Below are 20,243 nucleotides of genomic sequence, written 5' to 3'. Positions count from 1 at the left end.
TACCGCGCACCACTTTCCCGGTCGTGTCGCTTCGATTCTTCCTCCTAACCATTTGCAACCGTTCGCCTATACTCGAAAAATATCATCGTCGACTATGCAAACACGACCGACATACGGGGGCAGAGTTAAGAAAAATTCCGGTTTTCGGGAAAGCAACGCGCCAAGAGACAAGACGGAAGGTGGTCTCTGCGGGAAGCAGACCTCGCACGCTCGCGGTTCGTGCGTACAGGGTTGACGGAGAGATGGAAGGAACACGGAAGGGGTGGAAGTGCGCGCAGCTGGGGCCGGAGAGCGCGATCCGCTCAGTAGGTATCGCGACGCGCTGCCGGCCGTAGCGCGCACTCTCCGGCCCTGACTCGAACTGGGTCACAAGCCCTCGGACGAGGCAGCGAACCTGTTCGCTCCAACCGGAGCACACCGGAGCCAGTTGCGCGCCACAGAACACGCCGACCTCACGCGACGCCGTTCTCTCTAATTGACTTTACCCATCTGTTTCTCTCACTCACACACACTCTATTTGTCTCTCTGTCTCTTTCTCTTACTCTATCTCTCGTTTCGATACGATCGCTTACTTTTCGACGCGTCGTACACGCTTCTACGGAGTTTCGTGACCGTACGTACTCGTTGGATATCTAGAACGTACATATCACGCAAGGATACACGCGTGTATGTATGCGTGTACACGTATACCGGAGGACGTGGCGTCCTAGAGAGGATCTGCAAGGGCGATCTCAAGATCGTTCGGATCGCAACGAGAATCATCGGGGTTGTTGGGAGAAGTCGATGGAGAGGAGACTCGGCTTTGGATGAGACCAGCTTGCGGAGGAATCGGGGTTGGTAGGTTTTACGCGGACAACCGGGCTATTCGTTAAGTGTTTGTAGTATTTGTCCGTGCTTCGGAGCACCTGGACAACTTGCGAGGAATTAGCATTATCGTTGAACGTACGTCGTGTATATGGCGATACGGGTGGTTTGACTAGTGGGGTGAACGGAGGATCGAATGGTGAGCGTGGTCAAGGACGTTCGTGGAACTTGGCTAGAGTTTTACGCAGTTAGAGACTGGCTGTGGGAGAGTCCGTGGAAGTTGTACGGCTCATCCTTGGCATTTCGAAACATCCTTGACGTTCTGGAAACGGGGTGAATCGGGTTGACTGATTCTTGGGGTGAGCGAGGGCTTTTAGTTGCGAGACTGGTCAAGGACGTCTGGCGCGTAGATGGTCTCTCGGTGACGCAAGTTCGGAGAAGTCTCCGGTGGCCTTCGTGTTCGACTTTAAACGCGTGTTTCTCGACGCTATTCCTAAAGTGACGTAAATTCGTTGCACATCGGACGGAAATAGTCGGTTAGAAATTTCGAGACGTGTCCAGAGTTCTGCGAAATTGGAGCACGACCCTATCACGGGTTTCGAGCGTTTGGTCGAGAACGTTTAGTCGGCGATTTCTCGGAGAGTTTGAAGTTGAGAAGTCGATCGAGAGATTGGAATCGCTGACACGTTCGAGACGGCAACAGAATCGAGAAGTCAAGGCGAGTCAAAGGAAACGTCGTACCGGGTGGATCGATGGATTCTTTGTGAGTTCGTTCGAGAAACGCGTGTTCTTTGATCGAGTTGAAAAGCACGAGCAAGAGCGCGACGATCGTACGAGCCGTTTTCCACGCTCGTAACGCCACCGAAACGAACAGTTCCGATTCTTCAAAGAGGGTCTCGTACATCCACTTAAACTTCACGCGATTTTTCACGCGCAGAAAAATAGCGCGCGCTTTTTTCCTTTCTTTCTTTAACGTTTTCTTCGCCGCCTTTCCGCCAGTGCTGTGATAATTATCTGGAATAACGTTCTCGAAACCTCGCGCTTTTCACCTCTTACGTTTTATGAATTTTTCCCAAGTGTCGTGCCAATTCTTCCAGAAGCGACTCCTTTGCGCACACGTTTTTTTCATCTTTGTGAATTATGTTTTATGAGTTTCTCTCCAAGTGTCATACCAACTCTTCCAGAAACGAGTCTCTACCCTTGGAAAGAAGGAAACCACGTTCTCTACTATCCCTTTACAACTGTCACAGGGATCATCGTGGAACCTATCTCGTTCGAATCTTTGCTCGAAAATCGTTCGTACAATTCCTTTTATCTTTTTCGAACTTTCACTGTATGAGCCTCGCCGATTAACACGGCGTTCCTCTTGTCACGTTTTCCGCCGAAAAAGCCTCTCTGCACTCGTCAACCGCGTTACTTCCAACGTTCGTCCTCGAGCGTGCTACTCGTTCATCGGTCAAAAGTCCCTGTTTCTTCTACCCTTGTAACCGTCGTCGCGTAGTTTCGACTAATAGGTCGCCGTGCCGTCGGGACGCCGAGATTTCACGGTATTAAAAACGATACCGCCGCGGAAATTCGAGCAATCTGTCTGATGGAAGGCCGCCGTTGACAAACTACTTTCAATCAACGTCAGAATATGCCGCGGTACATTTCCAGATTGCCCGTTTCTTCCGCGCTTCGTGTCCTTTTACAACAAACGCGAGCTACCTTCTTCTCCTTTCCTTTCGTCTATTTTCGTCTCGTCCTCGTCCTCCGCTTTCTCCTCTTTGCCCTTTTGTCCCGACGTGTTTGTCGTTTCGCTTCGCGAGAATCGTCGCCCACGCTCGCTGTCCGAGAAATCGGTATCTCGCGTGTCCACAGCAAAGTGTCAGGAGGTCATCCGTGACTTTCGGCTCTTTCGTCCGCTGTTCCTGGGGATCTCGTGATTAATGTACCTGGGGAAGGTCGGTAGACGAGCATCTTGGCTTTTGAATCGACCGAGGGAGAGTTAGGTTTGAGTTATCGGTGCACCTTTTCGCTTGGCTTTCCAGAAGGTCCAATTTATTGCCGAGTGTTTCGCTTTCTTTACCTCCGAGCGAATCGTTCGATACTTTTTCGAATAATTGCCGCAAGATTTTCGATTCCAAGGTATTCGTTGTTTGATCGTCTCGTTCCGTGTGTTCGAACGGTGAACGAGTATATAGTCCTTTGGTCTGTTTAACAAATAAGAAATGGCAGCAGCTTGAAACAATATTGTATTTCTTAGGTTTTCGTATTTATCGTATTTATAACGACAGTATCTCGAATTTTAAGTGGCACGAGTGCTTGGCTTTCGAAACGATCCAATTATTCCCGTTCTGTTCCTTCGATATCGAGTCGCTCGATATTTTTTCGAATAATTGCTGCAACGGAATTTCAGTTTCCGAGTCTCTCGACTTTGGTTTTCTCGTGTTTAAACAACGAACGAGTGAGTAGTCGTTGATAAATAAAGTGAAATTTGTTAACATTTTCCAATAAGCGTAACGAACGAGTGTTCTCATATTTATGATCGACGATACACGTCCTACGTTTCATCGTTTTATTCCACGTGCTTTGATGATAAACGAGTAGCCTTTTCAATTATTTTAGAACGAATGACAGCTCTTCGAAATAATGGGTATCTCGAATTTGAAGCATCGCAAATGCCAACCATTGGCGAATTTTTTCCCCCTGGGTTACGTAATATCTTGTAGAAGCGGATCGAGCGAATAAAATATCTGGCAGGAAATATAAAGTCGTCGACTGTTTGAAGTAGAATATCTCGGCCGAAGGTGCTTTAACATTTTTTTTTTATCCGCTGAAAGCGACTAAGCGTTCTACGTTATTTGATCATAGTCGCGGAATCATTAGCGACAAATGCACATAGACGGGATAAAATTGCGAAATACCATGATCGTTATAAAGGTTCGTTTCTCTGTAACTGTACGTGGAAACGTTTCATAAAGGTAGGATCATAATCGTGGTAAATCGCCGGTCTTTTCGCTGGATATCTCTGAAGCGATCGGACATTTTCAAGAACTCCGCAAAATGGTTTATGCTTGGTGCAGTTGTTACGCTCGGGGATGGTTGCTCGTATTTATTGGGTGTCGCAGGTACCGTGTTGTTTAATCGTCGCCAACGTCCGTGAATGGCGACGAGCACAAAGAGCCGAGGTACTCCTGGGTCAGTGTACTCGTGTAAACAGCCTCCATCACGCTGCAAGGCGGTAGTATAGCGTTCCATTCAGACCAACGAATACAACTTGCACGGTATTGTTGAAAGTGTTTCTATCTGTAAATTGTAATGGGAGTTCCTAATGAAAAGAGAGCTCTCGTTGCGACTCATTCTTTACGCACGGTTCGCTATCACAATTTTTCCGACGGTTCTTTATCTCCGATTTCATTTTATTCCGCGTCCCATTTTCGATATTTTTGTCACTCTGTTTATGCCGGGTCGTCGTTTAATGCTGCTACGATTCTATGCTATGATTCTTCAATTTTGATATTTCAATCTTGCTGTTATTTTAGCAAAAAGGAATTTTTAATATTTGGAAAAAAAAGAAAAGAAAAAGTATAATGCAAGTTTGACGTATTAATTAAAACACGACTTTTTTTCGTTTATATTTTGTACAGATCGAAGTTACTTCGTAAGGTTGGAAAGATGTAATTGAGTGAAAAATGGCCGACAGAACGGAGCAAGGTCGAGATCGATCGAACGTCGTTCATTTACGCGGTGTCCTTTCGAGTGGCGTGGAAAAATTTGAAATATCGCTGTAAGATAATCGTAGGTTTGTTGGAAAGCGTTGCGTTGGCCAAAGAAGGGGCTCGTTTTGTCTCAGACTCGATCGATAATTTAATCTTCGGGATTAAATTATTCCATCAATCTTTTTACACTTTCCAATTTGTCGCCAATAAATTTAACAATGGCGTAATCCTGCGACGCGGACGAGTATCCCGAGAAAGTTATACGATCCTTCTTAAATCTTCTGAATTTCCAGAGAAAGAGAGGTTTATCTTCGACTAAATCGATAACTTAATCTTCCAGATTGAATTATCCCACCGAGCCTTGTACATTTTTTTAGATGTATCGTCGATAAATTTAAAAAAGATCGCGTAATGCCGCAACTTTTCCCAGTATCGTCTGGAGAAGGGCGTAGGCTTCGGAATCTTCTTCTGTTCCAACGGAAACTTTAACTTTAATCTTCGAAATTAAATTATTCCATTAATCTGCTCGCGCTTTCCTAAGGCTGTAGGACTGCGGCGGCGTTTTATACGTGTTACGCGTTACAACGTCCAAGTAGAAATTGTGCGCTTTAACGCGGCTGTCTACACAGACGCATGGAACGCTGTCTGTCGCGTGTTGTACGCGGAAAACGAAGCGCGTTGGCAGTACGACGCACTGTTTGGTATCGGTGTGTGACACGCGCGTAAACTGCTCATCCAGCCAAGACGCTACTTCGGCGGAGAAAACGCGACGTGTAATACGCAGCCCGTGTAGTCGTAGCCAGATATACAAAATTGTCATGCTCGATTTAAAAATTCAAGCGGGATCTTCTCGTCCAACGCCTGCGACTCTCCGGCTGCGATCTTCGAACGCTCGTTCGAACACTCGTGTTTCGCGAAACTCGATTCACAGTAACTGCGAAAGTTATTTGGACGCCGTCGTATTTATTACGTACCATCGATGTACGAATCGATTGAGTGGAAACATATCAAGTTTCGTATCGTTCGGTCGTCTTATTTAAATATCGCAACAAAAATTTAATGAAAATGAAACATGGGAGCTGATAAAAACCGATTCAGTGGGAAACAGGGCTGTGCGCGAATATTTTTTTGCGGTGAAACGTAAAATGTGTGTAAAAAAGAAAAGGAAAAAAAAAATAGAATGTAAAGGGAAGCGTGTGAAACGAGAGAAAAAATCGCTGGCGGGTTTGACGAAGGGAAGTTGTCCTTCGACGATGGCAAGCAGGTCAAGTGTGCTCGTCCCGGAGATGACCTTCACGGGTGCAGGATGCAGAATTCTTTCCGCACTGCGCACCCTCGTTCCCTCTTGCTCGCTCGCTTGAGAACGTTCTTCCTCTTTGCAAACGTGCTAGACAACCACGAGAAGCCGCGTTTCTCTTGACCTTTCACCCGCGGAATCTTCTCTTCCCTCCTTTCTTCTCCTCGTCTTCTCCTCCTAAGTCTACATTGGTCTCGTTCGGGGTGGAGCGGTACAACTATCGACTGGCAACTTCCTGGACTCCGGGGCAACTTTTCCGTCCCGGTTCCACATTGGCCTCGTTGCTCTTCCATTCGACCTAATTTTTTCTTTCCGCGCCTCTTTCACGCGGGTATTCGTCTTCTGATAGACTGGTTCGCTCTTCGTTTTGGGTTGCGTTAGGACATTTTTTGGCATTCGGGGACACTGACCTTTGGGGAATGTTCACGGAGAATGGAGGTCAGTGAAGTGTACTTTCTCGGGTGACGATAGGTCGAAAAGTAGAACAGGCTCTGACAATGAGTTACGATCGAGGAAGAACCGTTCTTTGTCTTTTTCGTGGAATTCCAGATATAGTGGGCGATGAAATAACAAACTATAGTCTCCACGATTCACGTCTTTTTTTTGACAAAAATATAACAAACAGAAGAACGTGAAGAAAAAAGTTCCCAAGGGATCAACATCGGAAGCTCGGAGGAGTTGCACGTGGGAATATTCGGATGTTTTATTACAAAGCACGAGGAAACTCCAAATCGTTCTTCGATTCTTTCGGAATTCTGTCCAAAAATAAACGGGACATATGAATGAAATAAAGAATTGCTTCCTACAATCGGCGCATTTCTTGAAAGGAAGATAACGAGTAAAGAACGAAGAAGGAAGAAGTTTCTAAGTAAGAAAAATCATAAGCTCGTGGGAATTTTCCATCGAGCGTTCTTCAAGGGACGGGGGAACTCCAAATCTGTCCCTCCTCCGATTCTTTTGCAATTCCAGCCAGAAATAGAAGACTATGAGATTTCCTCGATCTATGTATTTCTTGAGAAAGAGAAAAAAAATGACAAGCAGAAAAATAAGAGGAAAGAAGCTTCTGAGAGAAATCAGAAGCTCGTGGAAATTTTCCATCGAACGTTTTTCAAGCGTCGAAGAAACTCCAAATCTCAGCTTTCCTTCATTTCTTTGAAATTCTCACCAGAAACAGCAACGAAATAAAGGACTAGTTTCTATAATATATCACGTATTTCTCGACCAAAAGCAAAATAACAAGCAGAAGGAGGAAAGGGAAGAAGTTTATAAACTCGAGAGGGTCGCACGTGGGAATTTTCCATGGAGTATCTCCCAAGGGACGAAGAAACTCCATTGGAAGCATTTGAAAGATCGTTTCGTCGGTCCAGCGACGAAGGAAACGAAAGTGGTCCGAGCGACGGTGGGAGGACGAGTCGAACGGAAACGGTCGCGTTCGTTTCGCGCTCCGGCCACTTGACGGTCGTTGATCAAAAGCGAACGCTCGAGAATTTCTCAAGGAGGGTTGTTCTTTGAAGCTGGAATTCCTTCGAGATCGCTCGGCCGTTTGTCTTTGACAATAATCACCGGTTTCCAGCACTCGACTGTCCTGTTTTTCAAGCGCGATACTCCCTCGTCGAAACGAACGTTCTCTCACAGTCGATGCTCTCTTTTTCTCCCCCCTTTTTTTTCCTCTCGCGTCTTTTCACGGCTACTAAGAAAATTCCTTTCGTTATTTCGACGCGGCGAGAGATTCGTCAAAGTTTTTTTTCGAATCCTTACGAACTTGCGAAGACAACAGTGCCGCGACGTTAATTCGTGTTAGAAAATTAAGTTGCATTCGATAACGTGTTGTATCGCTGGTGATTAGGTCTTAGAAAATGGGACGTAGAAACGAAGAAAGATAACGGCGAAAGATAAAGGAAAAATGTTTCCACGAAGCAAGAGAAAAGCGGAGAGGAACGATAGACGGAACGGCCGTAAAATCATTCCTGATGGTTAATTCATAGAGCGTGGCATGTATAAAGCGAAATAAAAGTAACGGGAGGCGGGGATAATGCGAGTGTTGCATGAAAAATATTTCTGCGCGGCAATAGGAACAGGGGAGAGTATGATGGATAAAATGATAGTGGTATAAAGGATGCAAGAACTGCGACGAAATAATAGCGATTCGAAGAAAAATCCTGCGGGAAAGTTGCGTCTGTATAAAAAACGAGCAGCGGTTTATAGCGAAATGGCGGTAACATGAAGAAGGTGTTCTACAATCTGGATAAGTAAACCGACGATATTGTGCGATAACTTATACAAAAACTACTGTATCGTATTCATCGAGCGTACAAAAGACGAGAGACTCTGGAAGTTTAAGGGCAGTTTTAAACGAACGACTGTATAAAAGATCTCTTTGAGAAAACATTTTTAGAAGACAGATTCGTATTAAGATCTTTTGCAAAGGTCGAGCGTCAAGGACGAATTATTCGCAGGCAAACTCGATTAGTCGGTGTCCTTGTTCACGTGTCCTTGTTTCCACGACCGAGGTTGACGGCGGTCGAGGACGAACGACGACCCTTCTCGGACCAACCCCTCACTGACCCCTTTTGTCTCTCCAATTCTTCTCCGTCTAACGTCATCTTGCGGTTTGGGCACGAAATTCGCACGAATTCCAGTATTCCAGCAATGTACAATTCGTTGTTCGACCTTACTGCGTAACATAAATCGCAGTGTTCGTTGTTTTTGGTAGAAATGAACCAAAGAGATCGTCGATGGTTTCAAATTCTCCATGGAATCTGCAAACATTCTTCTCCGCGATTTTTAAGCTTTCATAGGCTGTGTTAATTGGATCGTTTCTTACGGTTAGAGAAAAATGCCAGGCAAATTAATCTCAGTCAGAGCGATTTTAATGCTCGTGCAAATAATATAACACGGTTAGGGTGGAAAAACGTAGCGGCGCGTTAAAAACGAGGGAACCCTCGTTTAACCGGATAATAAAATTCAAGGTTTCGCATGCCGGAACACCGATCCCTGTTTTTTCCCCGAGTTTCGTCAACTACCGTTAATAGGAATCGAGGATAAGAACTTTCATCGGGAGCGGCCAGAGATTTCTCTGACTAAATTAAAAAGAAAATAAGTATAAAATAACGTCGCTATTTCTCCGGAAATTAAATATTCCGGCGTAAGTGGTTCTCGCTCACTGTTTTAATTCTGCCGCGCCAAGAAGTCCGTTAACACGCTGGAAATAAACCGCTTTCGAGATGAAAATTCTTCGCTCGTTGCTGGTGGAAAAGCAAGGAAGAAAAGGAAAAGGAAGGAAGAAAAATTGTAGAAGGTTTTTGCTCACCGCGAATCTTGTCCCTGGTTCTTGGAAACTCTTCGAAAACAGCCGTCAGTCGATAGAAAAGCGAGCATTTCCACTTTCCTCCCGCTAACGACTATCCTCGGCTGGCGCACGCTGAAGAAGCAAGTTCAGCCCGCGTCCTTGACCCACTCGCGTGTTTAACGATCGCCGAATCGGAGCCAGCCTAAAAAAAGGAAATTAATTAGAACACGGTCGCGTTCCAGAGGAAAGGGGTCGCGAGAGAGGAATTAAAGGGAGAATCGATCGGTTTCCAAGGGATCTGCGAGCACGCGAATTTCCAGCGAGGCGACATGGCCCACGAGTACAGGGATTATCGCGACGACTCGTAATCGCCAGTTCTACTTTTTCCTGTTAATAACTGGCTGAATCTTGTGGCGGAATAAAGTCGCCGAGGTTGGTGATTAAAACCGAAAGATGAGAAATTTCAACACCTAAAAAGCTGGGCCACGGCTTTTGGGATTAATCGATCGCGAGCTATGACGTTGTGTCGTGTGCATTTGTGACGTGTTTTGGATTTTCGAGGAATTCTGCAACCACGTCGCCGGCATCTACGCAGGTGAGCTTGTACAACAAATACGTAATATTTTGAATGAAATTTCGTTCGACTCGCGCATAGTAGGAATGGAGTAGTATAGCGATTTTGCGATTAAAAAACTTTATTCCAACTATACACGATGCTCCGTGAGAAATTGGAGAAAACTCGTCCGAGAACAATCTAATCAGCGCCAAGTTCTCAAAGTGGTAAATTACTTGAAATAATGCCGATTACCCAAGAACTGTAGTTACGTGAAATTTTAGTTGCGAACTAATTCTACGATCGAAGTTGGAACTCGTAGAGAATTTTCAAATAAAAATCATCGCAATTAACCTTCATCCGTGTCTCACTTTCGCTGATTCATCTGTCCCTGGTGAGTGAAATTGGGACAATGGTGAAACATCGATGAAACGAAAAGATAAATAATTGATTTTCCACTTTGTCGTTTATGTGCATTCGCGATAAGTCTCCTTCGGGGATAGCGAATTTCAATCGCACGTATTCCACTTTCCAATGCTTCCATCTTACCGTTCTTAGCTCTGAAGAGAAGACAAAGAGAATAACGAAGAAAAGGCGTCTCTTCTTCTCTTCTTCGAACTCTGATATTCAAAGCTATACGTGTCTAGCTGCATTTTGAGAGGATTGTACAACGAACGCATAATCGTCGCGCAACGATTACAAAGCGATGAATTAGCCATCGATGGAACTGATAAGAATAACGTACGTCGGATCGAACGAATTTTGTAATCTCCTGTAGCAAATATCGTCACACCTTTTTATCGCATGTTTCACCATTCATAGCATTGAATTCCATGTTAGACAAATAAAAGTCACAAAGTCTCGGATCAATCTTTCCATAGAAGGTGATCTTCTACGCGAAAAACGTGTCGAGTTGACACGAAACGAGGCATGGGCGAGGGTTAAACTTCGACTTGCTCGAATTTCAAAGTTGGCGAAGGACTCGTGGAAATCGATCGAGATAGTAGCGCATTCTTAGCAGCGTTCTTATCACTTTTGTCCGCGTTAAATCACAGATAGCGGACTAATCTCGTAGATTCACGTGCTCGTAAAGCAAGAAACGCTTGCAATATCAGATTTTCCGCGGATTCCCTCGGATCTAGTGGATGGAACGCGTCGTTGGCAGTGTTCTTAGAGAAAAGGAGAATCGATGGAGAAGTCGGTGTAATCTGGATCGTTTGGTTGCGAGTCGAGGCCACGTCCGCTCTGTTTCCCCGGATTTTTAAAGTTCGCTCGATACCTCCGCGCTCCGTCTAGGGTTATTTGCACGCTAGACGAGCGGCAATCCGGATGGAAAATTAATTTACCTTCAAAGAGAGGGCAAAGGAGCCGGAGTTGGCTCGCCGAGATCGGGTCGCTTCTCTATCGGTTCTCTCGATACGCCACCGATCGAGATCATTCCGAGCACTCGAATCGAATCCTTCTCATTTTCTAAGGAAGACTCGCGATACCCGTTTGGAAGAATAGTCGGAGTGAAAGGTCGAGATGCTTCGTTGAAAATGTTTCGGATGGGCCGACATCTTTTACGTTAGAATTTTGTTCGATTTAATACAACGTAGTCTGGATTAACGAAGGTGCTTACGAAGTATTCGAATTAGATCTTAATTAACCCCGTTGATTGTCTAGACACAATTACTCCAAGTTTGCTTTCATAAAGAAACTTAATTTTACTGGCGCGTATTACGACCTCGCTAATTCCCAACAAATTGATTTTAATTACGTTTTAACCCTACGATATTATAAAATCATTGGGCCGCGATTTTCGCCAAAGTTCCTTTTCGACGACCTGCCAAAACGTTCAAGGAACGAACTTTATGCCTTTCCATATTTTTAACAAAAATTCCATCGAAACAACTGGATGTTTTCAATGAGAATTGCAACGAGCAAGCTTTGTATTTCTAACGTAAAATCTGTAACGTATTAACTGTACGCTTTTAACGAAAATAGCAAACGAATCGACTTTATGCTCGAAACACAAAAATTACGATTAATCCCCGGTCGCTGTTTGCTCTGGAAAGAAAAGAAGAGAAGAAAAAACAAATCTGTATTTTCCGATGCTGGTAAGCAGAGCAGAAGAATAGAAGTACATCGAGCGTTCCGTCTGCCGTTTTTATTTTTTTTCGGACACGATAAAGGTTGCGACGATTCTCAGACCCGGAGCGTAACCACTGGCCGTAAATTGGCACACCCCCGAGAGTAAGACCTCGAATTTATCTCGTGGAATAACCGCGGACGTAGGAATGGGACGATCATTCGGCCCACGGCCGCCTTGTCGAGTTTTCTTTCTTTCTCGTGACACCCGAAGGAATTTCATTACGCCGTGCCGCTCATTCCTACTGACCGAAACAACGCTGCGCCGATTTCCTCGACACTTTTCTACGAAAACTTTGCCTTTTTATCGTGACAGCTATGTTTGTATATTTTTGAGAACGCTTGGCTGATTTTTATCTCGAGTCTGGCCGAATAGCGTTTATTTGAAAACGATTTTATGAAGTTAAGTTTCTGTACGTTTCTAGACGCGTTCCTCTTCCCGATATTTTAATATAATAACTGCAAATTGCTGGATATATCGGACGCTTTCAGTTTGTTAATTTAAATCTATATTTTTTGTATCTACAGTGGCGCACAGAAACTTTCTACGTGTATGCATATATACAAAACGTTTTAAAATTTCACAAATACCACAACGAGGTACAACTATCCTGATATTTTGGTAATCCTGTATTGATGAAATTTGAAACGGATTTGTAAATGTATATGCAAGTTGCAAAATATTTATCGCAAGCATACACCTCGCAAAGATCATCAAAGTATTTGAACAGTCAATTATTCGCTGTATTCATAATCATGATATGTAACCATGAGTTCATCTTTAATACCAATTGTGCGTTTAAAGCTACTATTCATGCTGTATACTAATTTTTCACGCAATGTCTCGCAACTTTTATATACATTTTCGGATTGGTTTCAAATTTCACTGTCGTAATCACGATAGTTGTGTCTAGCTTCCTATGATACACGTAATGCCTTCATTAACCCTTTCGCTTCGGCAGTCCAGTCCACCGTCACTGAACAGAAACGCGTGCCAGAAATACGCACAGTGTGCGTGGTTGCTGTATATACGTTTTCCTAAGTCTTAAATAACAACTGTGCTGAATAAAACAATCTCCGCTCCAATATGATAAGTATAATTTACATCTTTAATATGAAAAGGCTTACAAAATCACAGGTAATATAGGCATTTATACAGGGTGGTTGGTATCTGGTGGTACAAGCGGAAAGAGGGTGATTCTACGCGAAAAAAGAAGTCGAAAATATAGAATAAAAATTTTTCCTTTGAGGCTTTGTTTTCGAGAAAATCGATTTTGAATTTTTGCTCGGTACGCGTGCACTTTATCGCGTCTCGTTATAACGGATCTCACTGTAGATCGTTGTCTCGATGGAAAAATTAAAAAAAAAAAATTTTATTCTATATTTTCGACTTCTTTTTTCGCGTAGAATCACCCCCTTTCCGCTTGTACCACCAGTTACCAACCACCCTGTATATTTACAAGACTTTACGATCAAATGTTTAATATAATTAATTATGAAACGCAAATTAGTAAATATATTAATATGCAAAGATTAGTAATGTAATTCTGTACGATATATTTTGAAACAAGGCCAACGTTGCAATTTTTACACTCGTATCGTGATTAGGATCTTTTATCATTTTTACTACAAACGACAACACTTAACACGTTTGTCGCTCAGCGTGATTCGGCTAAGTTTCCTGCGCGTAATAGAACATAAATAGAGCGACAAGCGGGAATTCATTGTTTATGGCCTTCGATTCATTGTAAAGAAAAGATTATTTAGTTCTGAAATGGAAAAAGCGATAGCCTTTCAGCTAGAGTATTCCGAGGGATCTCATGGCAGATATGTCAGATGTTTCATTTAGTCGAGAAGCATGCTTGTGAGACGTGCATCAGTGATTTTTTCATCCTCAAAATGTTCAGTAAACAGTGTGAAAATATATTTGAAAATGAGGAGAGTAGTGACGACCGAGTCTACAACTATCGTTCCAAGTGCCCAAAATCACCCCAAATGTGTTTGGAACGTTTTAACAAATACCGTGCGATATAGGATAATGTAATATATTATCCAGAATGTAAATTAATAAAAAGTATGGTATAATGTGTTTTTAATATTTTTATCTTGTATATCCTATATTTAATTAACTCGAACTTTGATGACGGGGCTCTCACGGAATTATACCCGTCACATAGATATGCGTGACGTGGCGACGAACGTGTTAAGAAGTGATTAATCCAATATCATCCAATATCAATAAAATCGACAGAAAATGTTCTGCCAATAACGAAAAAATATATTATTGACTACAAATAGCACTTGTATATGCATCATTTGGACGCCGGGCCCACGAGTCGTCGTGTGATGCGACGTTCGAAGCGGAAGGGTTAAAAAAGACAGTCTGCGGCAAACGTTCTAATATTTTCGCGAATCACCGTATTTTTCACCATCGGAATTTTCTGTGATTATTTTCGATCATCTACTTTTCGATAAATTACGACCATGGTTCGGGTACGTGACGATGTAAATTTACCGAGAAGCATAATATTCTGTGACACGAACTATTGTGATTTGTTTACTTTCAGCCGAATGTATTAATTGATCTAATAGGATCTCGTTGAAATCCGGATGCGCTAATCTCGTCTAACACCGAAACGTAACCATTCTGTTTCGACGCAAGCTACTATGTGTAATTGCCTAAACGTTTCAACTCGCTTTAATCCGAGACTAACAACTTAACCATTCTAATTTTAATTTGACGTAGCTCAAAACTAATCCACTTTTAACACGCCAAATCATCTTCGCTAACTGTAACGTTACAGCTACAATAATAACTGGATATATTCCTATAATATTAGAAATAAGCCTAATCAGTGGTAGATAAATAATTCTAGCTAGTTTAGAGCTCGATTAGAATTTCTTTCGTCGTGGTTTTATAATTCTCACTGCTCGCGTGACTCTATGAAAATTGAACTTTCTTTCCAGCTTTACATTCCGGCACGAACCAGACACGCTTAATCTACCTAGATTCTGTTAATTTAAAATTTAAAGTTCTCGACTATCGACTGTGTGCCACAAAAGGCAGCGCGTTTCAACGCTGAATACTGTACGGTACACGGATTACAAAATTCCTACGATGTTAAAATTCGACTAACATCGAGAAAGAAATGGAAGATTTATCGTCGATGATACTTGAACATCTTTTCGTATAGCAACATTGTTGATTAAATAAATCGATCGATGTTCGTATTCGCGTTCGTTTCGATTCAAAGAAACGGTCAACTTGTTGTTTTTGCGGTAGAAATAACTTGGCAACGAATTTAACGCGGTTGTCTTCTTTCTTTGGCTAACAGTGAAACGTGCTACTTTTCGCGACGGATTACCGAAACGTGCTAGTTTTCGCAGCGAAAAAGCGCAACCTGCTACTGCTCGTCGCTATAAATGAAAACATGCTACTTTTCAAACGCAAACTCGGAAACCGCTGGCTCTCGCCGTTACAAAGTCCGCCAGTCTTCGTAATACAAACGAATCGCGTCGTTTTTCGCGACGCAAGCAACTACAACGCTTAAACGCTCCAATTTAAACACGCGGATCGATTCTAATTCTCTAGAATCTCCGTTACACCGTCGTTTACTAGTCACGCGTGAATTCCATAAAGGTTTAATCTTCGTTTGAATTCCAAATCAGCCGTGCGGTTGCGTGTTGGCGAGATCGGGACCGCGTTAACGGGGCTCGTTCTCCGGAAACGCGATTCGCGCGAACGAGCAGTGAGCTATTGCGTAACGCTACCGTCGTTACGTCCGCCATTAACTTACGTCCAGGCTATTCCACGAAACAATGTATTTAGCTTAAAAGCTTCCAACGACCATTTTAATCGGAGGAACACGAAACTGGGTGGCGCCCAACGTTTATCGCGGATAAAAATTGGCCAACGACACGAAAAGGACGAAAGTAGGGTAATTTGAATAAAATCGAGATCCGTGACAGCGATTAACGGCACTTTATCGAATATTCCTCTATTTTTCTCCGCGTTTCTTTCATTTTCGAAACACCGTTGCCGTAACGTCGTTGACGGATACGTGAATCGACGTTTTTCATTTTGCGAACGTTGAGAATGGCGAGACGCGAGTCGACGTTCCCCATTTTATTTGATTCGATACGTTTGCGAAAAACGCGCGTCAGATTCGCTTTGTTTCAAAGTATACCGTCAACAACGCGTTGTTAATGACGACTTTGATGTCGGAATTCTCAACTCTGATCAAATCGAAAGTTTATTGCTGTTTCACAGTATCGATCATGACGCGCAAATGAGAATTCATGGATATGGGGTGGCGATCGAGTAGTGGTAGGTCGAACGTTTTATCTGGACTCTATTAGTATCGATAACGAGAGAGTAGTGATTCTTCAAACGTAATGCGAAAATCGATGCGTACGTGGTATCGCGTGGAGATCGAGCCGAGCGTGACGAGTGTTGCATACGTGATGTCGTTAAAGTTGCAGGATGTCATGTAGCATGAACAGCACGATTGAAAAGCCAGAGAGTCCTGAGCGAGTCGTCGAAGAACAGGCAAAGAATCGGAATTAACATTTTCGAAATCTATTCTGTATCTTCTATAGTAGTTTCATTTTATATCCAACGAATAAAACCCTAATATTCTTATAGAGTTAGCAACGTTTCATTTCCATTCGAGACATTCGTCGATGTATTCAACAATTTTGAAGATATTCGCGGAGAACAATTTAAATGGAACACCACCACTACGTGCCATTGTATCACCATTGTAATTCTATTGTTCGGATGTATAATACCAGGCGGCGTGTATAGTCGTATTCTGTAACAGCTATTCGAGCCAAGTCAGCGCATAACGAAAAAGTTAGAAGCGCTTACGATAACCGATCATTTTCCTTTCTTTGCAGACAGTGTTTCATGTTCCTGAAATCGTCGATAGATCGTTGGTGCGCGGTGTTGCGATCGAATCGGGATCGCCAGTGATCGTGAAGTTTGAAAGCTGCTGGCCGAGCGTGTGGCTGGTAGGGCGAGAAGCCCGATCGACCAAGGATCGTTCGAACGAGGGTGTCCCTTTCACCGGAACAACGGTGCTGATCCTCGGCATGAAGGGTAAGTCCTTTGAAATCCTATTCACACGATAGAAACGCTATTCCTCCTCTTTTTCCCAAACGTGAAATATCTCTATCGTCGCCTTCCTCGCTCGCGAGCTTGTCTCTCGAATTTCCAGCAAGCAGAAGCTTATCTCTGACCCTCGACGCTGAGAAGAAGCAACCTGATGCGAACGCAGAGATCGAATACAGCAGTAGATAAAAAAAAAATATCTAAATTGAGCTAGGATTGCCTTTGGATACTATTACGCGTGACGCCAATGATGGTCAATCGAGAGGAAATTCGATGGCTACCATTGGACAAGATAGCAGATTAGTAGCGTAAAATTCACGCAATTTCTAGCAAATTTCACATTTACTGCATCTCGTCGCACGATATCAACGACAAGTGTCGTTCCGATCGGTTACCGATGTTTCTCGAAAGTGCTCGTATTTTTATGATATTCAATGGGAGCGTTAATGACGGAAGCGCAAAAAATTTGCGAAATCAACGTTGGCGAACGATGGCTGGTGGTTAGGACAGCGCGTAACAGCTGTTTTGCATAACCTAATTAGTCAGCGAGCCGCACACTCTGGCCGGAATTAAAATTGGAGCTCGAGCGGGTCTCGCACCGCCTCTCGCAGCATCGTTCCCTTCGACCTTTTCCGGTAGACTGGCTGCGAGAACTCTCGAGAATAGAATTTGTTACGTCGCCATCTGGCGTCGGACCATTTGCCTACCTTTCGAAGAGGTTCTACGGGCAAATAGCCCAAGACGTTATACGGTGGCATAGCAACTACGTTGGACATGGGAACACACCGAAGATTTCCACGAATGGTAACGATATTTCTCTCGGAAAGTCGTACTTTGCAAGGATATTCGAGCGTTAGTGAAACGTAAAATCGCGAGCCGACTCGGTCGAACGACCTTCGACCTCTGGAGTAACGTAAATCCGACGGCTAGCGCGAATAGAATCCTCCGGAGGGCTATTCGCCGACGAATTTGATTGCTATCACCCGAATTCTCTTTATGAAACGTTCCAAACGACGTGGTCGAAGCGACGTACGCGAAGAAGGATTTTCGCGAATGAAAAGGATCGCACGGCAGAAGGAAGGAAATTGGTGGACCACGGCTGGATGAAATCGGCAGGACAGAGATTAATCTCGCGATTAACAGAGCCGGTCGTCCGGTCGAAAACGAACATCGCGATCGTAGTGGCCTGATAATGGATTATCTGCTCGCGGGCATAATGTATCGCCCGCTGTCACGGCGGCCACGATGAATCACCTGGCTGCGACTTTCTCCGGTGAACGTCTCTCCAATTAACGCGACTGAAAGCGACGATTAAGCGATTCGCTGGTAAATAATTTTTAAGCTCGCGCTGCTCATTTTTGCGTAGGAAACGTTTCCAAAGTACCGATCGTTATCGTTTGGCAGCCACTCGAGTTCCTTTCCTCGCGACCAAAATGCCAGTTTCTACCACTCGATCTCTTCTTTTTCTCGTAGCATCGAGTCAATCGTGACACGAATAGTGGCATACGATAGACACAAACGTCATTAACACGCGAATTTTATATATTTTACGTCGATTGTAAAATGTTATTATACAGGGTGGTTGGTAACTGGCGGTACAAGCGGAAAGGAGGTGATTCTACGAGAAAAAAAAGTCGAAAATATAGAATAAAAGTTTTTTTTTTTTTTAATTTTTCCATCGAGACAACGATATACAGTGAGATCCGTTATAACGAGACGCGATAAAGTGCACGCGTACCGAGCGAAAATTCAAAGTCGATTTTTTCGAAAACAAAGCCTCAAACGACAAATTGTTATTCTATATTTTCGACTTCTTTTTTCGCGTAGAATCACCCCCTTTCCGCTTGTACCACCAGTTACCAACCACCCTGTATTTTACGTCGATTGTTATATATAACATATATATATATTTACATATATTTACATATATATTTATATATATATATTTACGTCGAAAATATTATATATAGTCCTTTTTATACGATATTACTTGGATTATTTGTATCGTTAAAAATTCTTTAGCTCGTCAGATTCATCTTATTTCGATCGTACTACAAAATTTAGTTACACGCGGGTCACCGATGACCACCGTAGCAGCCGGCGTGTTAATTTAACTCGCTTCCCCTCACAGGACGAGCTATCTCGAGATACGATAACGTTCGTATAATGGCCATGGTCCAGAGTTGCCCTATTATTCCAATTATGTACAATCGTAATCAACGTGCCATCAACTACGACAAACCTTGTATATTAATAATTGTTAATAATTACCGCAAGACGAAAATTTAAGCACGCGTTCTAGATGTCCGACGAATATCCTTTTCCTATCGATCGGAAGAATATGGCGATGGACCCAACCAGGGTAACCGATTAATTGTTAATCAACGGTGGCAGCGGCCGAATAATTAGCGGCGCGGCTATCGCCGCCAGGACTATCAACACAAGTTGCTACTTATTAACGGCGAGTTAATCGCGGCCGGTCGGTAATTTATTCCTCGCGAGTTCCACTCAGCAATGTCGAGTACAGCAAATATTTATCTCGGACTTGCTCTTTGAAACTGGCGAAAGTGGCTGTCTAAACCGCGCCTCTCTTTTTTTTTTATATTTGCCCGACGCAGCGGCGAAATTAAAATTCCGCCTCGAGGGAGGGAAAGGTCGTGGGAACTTCGAGTCTGGAAAATTCGCCACTTCTACTGTTCCTCTTTTTCCAACCGGTCTCTGCGGACACGGGGCGCGAGAACGTGCAATTAGTGGCACGAGTGGAAAGGAAAAATTTTAAATATCCCGAGGAATCTCTTAGATTCGATGAAATTCCATAAAAACGTGGAACTTGCGAAAAAATACGGTGCATAAGGTGGAAAATATCTTGTTCCATTGATACGTTCGATTGTCACATGTATCGATGCGACTATCGTTTGGTATCTTTCAACGAAGTAACGCGTGTCCTGGCTATCTTCAAGTAAAACCAAGTAAAAGAATTTCTTCTCAATCTCTGTCGTCACAGGAGATGGGAATCCTAAAGATTCTCGCGGACGTGTTAATGGACAAATGTTATGACTTGCCGCGCGTTTCCTCTCGAACGCGTGCAATGCCAATTTGTAAAAGTTGGAAGCGGCGCTCTGTAGCAAATATTTTGCCAATTAGTTAAATCGACGCGCAACAGGCGAACCACGGGCGTCAAGAGTCTTCAGAAAACTCCGCAACGTCGAGCCACACGGCACGCGAAAAATATAACACTCGACTCGAACGTGGAACAATTAATTATCCCGTATCGAAACATGGCGTAATTATTTAATTTCGCGCTTCTCTGTGGTTCGACTCTTTCGTAAACACGGCACGCTGATTTCCAAAGGTTT

The 20,243-nt window shown here is 43.5% G+C and overlaps 1 protein-coding gene across 3 annotated transcripts in view; it reads left to right on the top strand.

The window, feature by feature from the left end:
• The first annotated feature begins 319 nt into the window (after positions 1-319).
• LOC138178377 (uncharacterized) overlaps positions 320-20,243 on the top strand; it is a 193,291-nt gene continuing 173,367 nt past the window's right edge. For 2 of the 3 annotated variants that reach the window (XM_069110174.1, XM_069110172.1), the window contains exons 1-3: positions 320-837; positions 9,334-9,686; positions 16,674-16,875. In XM_069110174.1, the coding sequence (XP_068966275.1) occupies positions 16,869-16,875 (7 nt within the window). In that variant the 5' untranslated portion in view covers positions 320-837; positions 9,334-9,686; positions 16,674-16,868. The remainder of the gene's footprint in view (positions 838-9,333; positions 9,687-16,673; positions 16,876-20,243) is intronic. The other variant, XM_069110173.1, reaches the window with a different exon arrangement.

This window comes from Bombus flavifrons, chromosome 3 (assembly GCF_040668555.2).
Source record: "Bombus flavifrons isolate JBK064 chromosome 3, iyBomFlav1_principal, whole genome shotgun sequence".
Classification (NCBI taxonomy): domain Eukaryota; kingdom Metazoa; phylum Arthropoda; class Insecta; order Hymenoptera; family Apidae; genus Bombus; species Bombus flavifrons.
Note: the sequence above shows the minus strand (reverse complement) of the source record. Positions and strands in the feature narration are given on the sequence as shown.